Below are 8,676 nucleotides of genomic sequence, written 5' to 3' on the forward strand. Positions count from 1 at the left end.
ATATATATATATATATATATATATATATATATATATATATATATATATATATATATATATATATATATATATATATATGTATATATATATATATATATATATATATATATATTTATTTATTTATTTATTTATATATATATACATATATATATATATATATATATATATATATATATATATATATATATATATATATATATATATATATATATATATATATATATATATATATATCCGCAACCGATTGGTTAATAAATCTAAATTGTAGTGCAAGGTGGCAATAAGCAGCTGAGCTTCTGCCAATCACGACAAACTTCCATGATATCGGTTGCTAATATTTTATGTCAACTTTTAAACAATCAAGCTATAAAATATGGAATTATTTCTTATTGTAAACAATCAATATTTGTTCATTTTAACAATAGGGAAAACAGCAACAGGAGCTTGGAATTTATAAGATATAATCTTAATTAAAAACTATCTCTGACATATTGATTTTTTTTTATACACTCGGACACATCAGACATCTATAACAAGCGTAAAATTAATTCTTTTTACAGTGGAGTGTTTGCGTAGAGAATAATTATACCATGCTTATCATTTCTTCCTTTCAAATTCTGTTGTTGAAGATTGGATCTCTCGGACGTTCTGGAAATGGATTAAAATAGTTTGTAAGAATTTGACAAGAGGAAAACGGAATAAATGAAAAATAGAAGTAAAATGAAATAGACAAACATTGGGACAGATTACATGTTACATTTAAATTCTCGAATTTAGAAAAATAGATAAATATAAAGTGAATTAGGCAAACATTGTCATAGATTACATTATCTCATTTAAATTCTGAATTACAAAAATATTAAAATGAAGTAGATAAACATTGTGATAGATTACATTATTAAATTTAAATTTTGATTTTGAAAAATATTGAAATTAAATAGGCAAACGTTGTGATAGATTACATTATTACATCTAAATTCTGAATTTAGAAAACAATGAAATGAAATAGGCAAACATGTGATAGAATAAATTTTTACATTTAAATTAATTCCAAATCTTAAAAAAATAAGTATAAAGTGAATTAGGCAAACATTGTGATAGATTACATTATCACATTTAAATTCAGAATCTTAAAGGATTGTTGAAATTAGATTACATTATCATATTGACATTCTGAATTTAAAGAAAAAAATCTTAAAATTGAATATGCAAACATTGTGAGAGATTACATTATCACATTTAAATTCTGAATTTAAAAAAAAATATTAAAATGAAGTAGACAAACATTGTCACAAATTACATTTTATAGATTACTTGCAATTGATTTCCCAACGATATATATCAAACTTACTTGCACATCCTCCATTATAAACTTTGAAGTCATCTAGTGTAAAACCGCCATTATAGGACATTCCTTCAATTACAATTTGGAACCTGGTTCCAGACACGAGTGGCACTTGTCCGAACTGCCACCCGCCTGCCCTCTCTCTCATTGGTTGATGACGCCAGATCTATCAGAAGTAATTTATTATTATTATTATTATTATTATTATTATTATTATTATTATTATTATTATTATTATTATTATTATATTTCTTATTATTTTTATTATCATTATTATCATTATTAAAATTATTATTATTATTATCATCATCATTATTATTATTATTATTATTATTATTATTATTATTATTATTATTATTATTATTATCATTATTATTATTATTATTTTTATTATTATTAAAATAATTATTATTATTGTTATTATTATTATTATTATTATCATCAATATTATTATTTCTATTGTCATTATCATTATTATTATTATTATTATTTAGCAGGAATTGGAACCGAACAAACAGAGGTATATACTACTTCTCTTTTAGTTTATTTATTTCCCTGTTTCCTTTCCTCACTGGATTATTTTTCCTTTATGGAGCCCTTGGGCTTATAGTTGAAGGTTAAACATGACCCAAATTATGGTGATGGTGATCACTAAAAAAATAATTGATTGATAGAGGGAAAGAGAGCGTACTAAGATGGTCTCTTCCTTATCTGTGTATCTGTATGTGTGTGCATTTGATACATGTGTATATGTATTGTAGGGAGGAACATTTTTTGAGGTTCAATTACCACTAAAAGACCATAATTATACATACTAAAGTCTATAAAAATACTTTGAACACCACTTATGAAATTTTCGAAGGGAAAAATTTCACTATAATGTTGAATATTGACCGATTTTTGTCATTGAAACATGAAAAGATAGAGAATTTTATGGCCTGTATTTTGTACATTTATTATCAGAAAAACAATGTATTTGTGAATAATTGTTATTTTTAAAATTAAATTATAATTAGAAAGAGAGTTTAAAGCAACCCTCAAAATAACAGTTTTAATGGAACTCAGTCTCTTTTAAAGACGATTAGAAAACCAAGAAGTATGAACGAAAGCACACATAAGAAAAGACCACTTCCAACCCAACAAAACTCACAAGAATATCGTCATTCAGATCATTGATCAGTCTATTATTGTCCTCCTTGGCGGCCCTCTGGAAGAGGCTGAGGGACGTGTTGGTGTCCGCCCCGAAGCCTGCGAACCAGAAGGTGAAGCAGAAGGGCGTCCTGTCCAAGGACGGTTCCATCACCGGAGACACCAGCTGGAGTTTCTGCGATCGGGAGTTGAGGTTGAAGACGTCGAAGTAGATGTAGCCAACTGTCGGGAGAAGAAATACGAAGATTAAGGCTACTTCCATAACTCTATATTATGTCATTGCATGTATCATTATCGTCAATATTGCTACAAGGATCATTATAATCATAATTATCAAATCGAAATCCCATATTATGGTAAATTGAAAGGCTTCCACTGAGATATGTGACCTTATAAGGAGAAAAAAAACAATCAAATACCAGATAATAGAAAGGGATTAATACAAAATCCCCTATTATGGTGAATTGAAAGGCTTCCACTGAGATATGTGACCTTATAATGAAAAAACAATCAAATACCAGATAACTGAAAGGGATTAACACAAACTTAATTATATGTTTCATAAAGATTAACTGTTAAAAATCTTCCTCGTGAGAGCAGTAATAATCTTGAAGGATGTGAAAATTAATATCTCTATATATACCAAAGACTAGCAACATATGAGATATGCTGAAGCATCTCTTCAGATACTAATAATTTAGAAAATAAGGAAAACAAATCGATAAGTTGTAGATATGGTGGAGCCGATTCGGTACAATGAGTGTTGTCACTTCAGCTGGAAGAAGAACGAAGGAAATGAGGTATATGTAAATAAAAAAGAATAAAAAAGAAGTTATTACTGACATCCTAAAGATAGGTGCTTAGGAATGTTAAAGACCCGTACAAGATTTCAAACTATATTAACTCAAGTCAAACGAATAAAAGGAAAAAATTATTAATTATTGTCTAAGTTTGGCCTCAACCGACGGAAATTAAATGATTATTGAGGGAAGGTCTAGAAGCTGTGCTTGATCTTCAGTGTTTCTGAGAATTTGTTTCAAATTAAAAGAAATTAATTTATCTCACTCCAAACATCCTTAATGGGTGTAGGGTTAGCTATATACATATATTATTGTATGTATGGATTTGCACAAATATATGCATGTGTGTGTTTATGTTTGTATACTCGAGTATTCTAGTAAAAAATGTGTTCTTTAGGACACTATATATATATATATATATATATATATATATATATATATATATATATATATATATATACATATACATATATATATATATATATATATATATATATATAGAGAGAGAGAGAGAGAGAGAGAGAGAGAGAGAGAGAGAGAGAGAGAGAGAGAGAGAGAGAGAGAGACCACGTCTAAGTCTCCCTGTAAACAAGAAGAAAGTAAAATTGTATTTTCAATGACGAGAGATTCATGAATGAAATATTTCAAGACTCATTTATGAAATAGAAATGTTACCAACCACATTCAGAACTCTGGAGTAGAATTACGAGGCATATTCACCAGCAAATTATGTTCTATTATAATCTATTACTTACCGAGTAACAAAATTGATTGAATTGAAGGCTGGTTGATGTTTCATTGCTTGACCTTCATTAGATTAACAATATGCGTTTCGAGTAATCTTAATGCTAACTTTTAATCAGTTTGGGTTATTCGTTAGTTATTCTCTTTCCTAGAACAAGTACAGAGGTATGCAGATAGTATTTGAGTACCCTTAAGATTGATGAAATGTCAAATAAGGATAAGACACAAGTTATTTTAAATCTGAATTGGTCAACATTTCGCAAGCCCCAGCTGGAAATGAGAAATTAATCTAAATTCAGAATGAGCTCATAACTCAAGTCTTGGATTGGGATTAGAGGATTAAGAATCAGTCGAAGATCACTTTTATGTCTTTATAAAATCAAAATGGTTTTGATTCGATGAAAAAAAAAAAAAAAAAAAAAAACCATTAAAAATTTCCCTAAATGTACTATATCGCATGTAATTATACCTTAACGTCATGCCGTCACATACTTAGCATAAGTTTGATAAGTCACACTTGAATATATAAATATATTCTATATCAGATAAATTTAAAACACTTTTATAACCAGCTTTGTCATCCTGAGAAAATAATGTGTATTTGCAAGCAATTGTACAGCATCAATATTGAAGGAAGTTATTATACAGAAATAAGATTATGAAATACTGTAATTGTAAAATAATGTATTAGAGTAAATTTATTGCCTACTGAATATTAGTATAGTAAAGATCTATAGTCTGTTGTCACCCCGACACCAGCTGCATAAACAAACTGTAGTCGCTGCAAAGATTCCTGGCGAAATAAGCCACACCCCCGATGACGTCATAGCCAATCATGTTGTTTCCCGCGTTAATAGCTTGTAATTTGTAAGGGGATGAATTGTGACCGCTGCTAACGTGAGAGACAAGATGATTAGCTATGACGTCATCAGGAGGTAGCGCTTATTTTGCCAGGATTCTCTGCAGAGACTAGTTAGCCATAATCTTGCTACTCTCGCTGATCTCCGTCATCAATTAGGGGAAATAGTAAACCACATGGTCTTGCGCTCTCACTCCTCAAACTAATCGAAATACATACCCGGCGATCCGTAAGTGTGATCGTTCATGTTGACCGGACGTCTCAAAGGAGAGGCGCTACTCCAGTAGAAGTCGTTATCGGAGGTTAGGTTCCTCCAGCCGCAGGAACCTCTGGTGAAAGTGCAGTCGCCTGCTCGTACTACAGCTGCATCAGGAATACCTTGCGATGAAAAAATATTAAAAAATATTAGAATTGTAAATGGTTTTCGTCAAGCAAAGAATTTTTTTATTTTACCTGAATCATCCAAAAGATAAGGGTGATGAATTAGCCAATTAAGAAATATTCACCTGGTGATAAGTATTTCCATTATCCATAACTGACTTGAAAATATTTTACTTGTAGTCGTAAAGAAAAATATCTATACCCTTCGGTGTCAGTCCACGTAAAGTATTTCATGTTATAAAGTTTGACCAAACTTTCATATCAACTCTGAAGAAAGGCTTGCTGTGGCATAATCGATCGCCTCACAATCAATGCCAACCAATTAAGTTGATAAATATTAAGTCATTTGATAATCTAAGAATATTAAAACAACAAATAGCTGACAATTTTTAACCAATCAGATCCTTTTCCAAGAGATAAGGCCAAAATTAATCTACGTTTATAGAACATCATTTTTTTCCCGAATATTTTCTAAAGTTGTCGTAGTGTTGCACGCATTAGTTCGTTTCTTTTGTTTCAGTCAATGAAATGCTTAGTCCAAAACGTACTTTCAAGTTGAAGGATGGTGGTAGCTTAATCATATATGCCTAGGAGCATCTGTTTGCAAAATGAGACCCAAAAACGTATTAGTATTTTTTACTAACGTCTTTACCTAAAATTTATGATAGTCTCTTACCAGCAACTCATGATTAATGAGACCAGGGAGGTACAGTGGCCTCCAAGAATTCCGATACAAATTACCATAGATAGTCTGTAGTATTGTGTACCGGAATTTTTGAAATCAAGAGTACAAAGTGTGTTTGAATTGTATGATAGTGATACAGTTGGCTTCATTAATTCTGGTATATTACTTGGAAAGCAAAGCAGATGTTAGTGTACCGGAATTAATGAAGCCAACTGTACCATCATTCCTGAGACAAAGCCTTTACAAATTTAAGCTGTATAGTAGTAGAATGCTCTACATTGTCCATTTAAATAAAAACAATTTAATTATTAACTTAATAAGTTTTATGAATGCATTATAAGCAGGTAATCAAAGATATGATCAGCCCAGTGGTTGTCTCTTGCCTCAACATCAAGAAATTCTGCTTTTAGGTTCTTGAGATGGCGCACTTGGGATGTGCATTGTCTACTTGGTAGTGTACTTGGTAGTCAGCCAACTGAAGTGAAGCTTAATAATACTTGCTGGGATGGTTCTTTCCTATAGGGAAGAGACGTTCTAGTTCAATGGCCATGCAGTTGAGGCCAGCTTAATCTGACACAACTACCTTGAGCTGAACTGGATAGAAAAGTGCTAATAAGACTATAAATATGCTAAAAATGCTATAAAAAGGATAGAAAAGTGCTAAAATGGATAAGAAAATGCTAAAAAAGATAGAAGAGTGCTAAAATGCTATAAACAGGGTATAAAACTGCTACAGGACTAGAAAAGGTCATAAAAGTGCTAAAAGCGATAGAAAAAAAATGCTAAACACACAAGAAAAAGGCTAGAGGGTGCTGATAAGGCTATAAATGTGCTAAAAAGCTATAAAAAGAATAGAAAAGAGATAAAATGGATAGAAAAGTGGTAAAAATGCTATAGAAAGGCTATAGAAGTGCTAAAAGGGATAGAAAAGTGCTAGAAAGGCTATAAAAGCGCTAAGAAGGCTAGAAAGTGCTAAAACGCTCTTAAAAGGTTAGAAAAGTGCTAAAATGCTATAGAAATGCTATAAAAGTTTTTAAAAAGGTTAGAAAAGTCTAGAAAAGTGCTAAACGGTATAAAAATAGCTAGAAAAGTGCTAAACACGCAAATAAAGGGATAGTAAAGCGCTAAAAAGGCTCTTCCATGGAACAGGTAAATTACGTAATTTTTTCTTGAAAGGTCATCACTTACTGGGGCAATTTCCTTCAAAAATGCTGACGTCATCTATGGCAATAGTTCCTCTGCTTTTGTCAGAGCCCCATACGCCCTCAAATACTATCTGGAAGGGAAGTTGTATGAAAAATCTTTGGAAATGTCTTTTAAATCAGATATTATTATTATTATTATCATTATTATTATTATTATTATTATAATTAGCTGAGCTACAACTTAGTTGGAAAAGCAGGATGCTATGATCACAAGGGCTCCAACAAGGTAAAATAGTCCAGTGAGGAAAGGAAATAAGCAAATAGATAAACTATATGAGAATTAATGAACAATTAGAATAAAATACTTTAAGAACAGTAACAACATTAAAACATATTTTTCATATATAAAGTATAAAAAGAGACATGTCAGCCTGTTCAACATAAAAACGTTTGTTGCAAGTTTGAACTTTTGAAGCTCTACCGATTCAACTACCCGATGAGGAAGATCATTCCACAACTTGGTCACAACTGGAATAAAGCGTCCAGAATACCGTGTAGTATTGAACCTCATGATGGAAAAGAGCTTCTACCATTTTAAGATATAATGGTTTGTTTAAAGACATTTAAAGACTATGGGACATCTACTTAGTCTATTATTAATGCCCCAAACTCACCTGGAAGTCCCCTTCGGCCCTGATGGAAGCCTGTCCAAAATACCAGGTGAGTCCCTGGAAGTTCTGGAGTGCCCAAATTGGGGTAAGGATAATGGAGCCTGATTCGTCTTCCCTCTTCAAAAAGGCGCTGAGTGACCCAAGGTTAGGTTCGACAGTATCAGTTAAGGGTTCGAACATCAAATACCTGAAAAAAAGGCAATTAGGATTTCTCTAATGTTGAAAGTTATATTCAAATGTCATTTTGAATCTTTTTTTTTTTTTTTTTTTTTTTTGAATGTTAGCCCCCGGAACTGAACACACACTTAGGGTTTAAAGGCCGCTCATGAATAACAGTGGCAAGAGACAGTGACATTGCCGTATCAAGCGGGACAATGCCATACAGACTGACCATATATACATATCAGCTCTTTGACCACAAAAATTCTGTTTGTATCTATGTATGTAGTCTTTGAATTTTTTTAAGATATTCACACTATGTAAAGTAATAATACACTGATTTAGTTGTTGTTCATCGGCTACAAAGATTGGGATAATTGAGACAAACATTTCATGCAATTTGTTAGACTAGTCATAAAACAGCATTAGGTTCCTTGAGGCAAACATTTCATGCAATTTGTTAGACTAGTCATAAAAGAGCATTAGGATCATGGAGACAAACATTTCATGCAATTTGTTAGACTAGTCATAAAACAGCATTAGGATCATTGAGACAAACATTTCATGCAATTTGTTAGACTAGTCATAAAACAGCATTAGGTTCCTTGAGGCAAACATTTCATGCAATTTGTTAGACTAGTCATAAAAGAGCATTAGGATCATGGAGACAAACATTTCATGCAATTTGTTAGACTAGTCATTAGGATCATGGAGACAAACATTTCATGCAATTTGTTA

General features: G+C 31.3%; 1 protein-coding gene across 1 annotated transcript in view; it reads right to left on the reverse strand.

Annotated features, from left to right (window-relative positions):
• Positions 1-241: 241 nt before the first annotated feature.
• The window catches only part of LOC137641114 (MAM and LDL-receptor class A domain-containing protein 1-like), an 87,700-nt gene continuing 79,265 nt past the window's right edge, over positions 242-8,676 (reverse strand). Inside the window, 6 exon segments of the mRNA XM_068373559.1 lie at positions 242-648; positions 1,352-1,511; positions 2,496-2,716; positions 5,117-5,275; positions 7,152-7,239; positions 7,783-7,966. Coding sequence (XP_068229660.1) covers positions 611-648; positions 1,352-1,511; positions 2,496-2,716; positions 5,117-5,275; positions 7,152-7,239; positions 7,783-7,966 — 850 coding nt within the window. The 3' untranslated portion in view covers positions 242-610.

This window comes from Palaemon carinicauda, chromosome 5 (genome assembly GCF_036898095.1).
Source record: "Palaemon carinicauda isolate YSFRI2023 chromosome 5, ASM3689809v2, whole genome shotgun sequence".
Classification (NCBI taxonomy): Eukaryota; Metazoa; Arthropoda; class Malacostraca; order Decapoda; family Palaemonidae; genus Palaemon; species Palaemon carinicauda.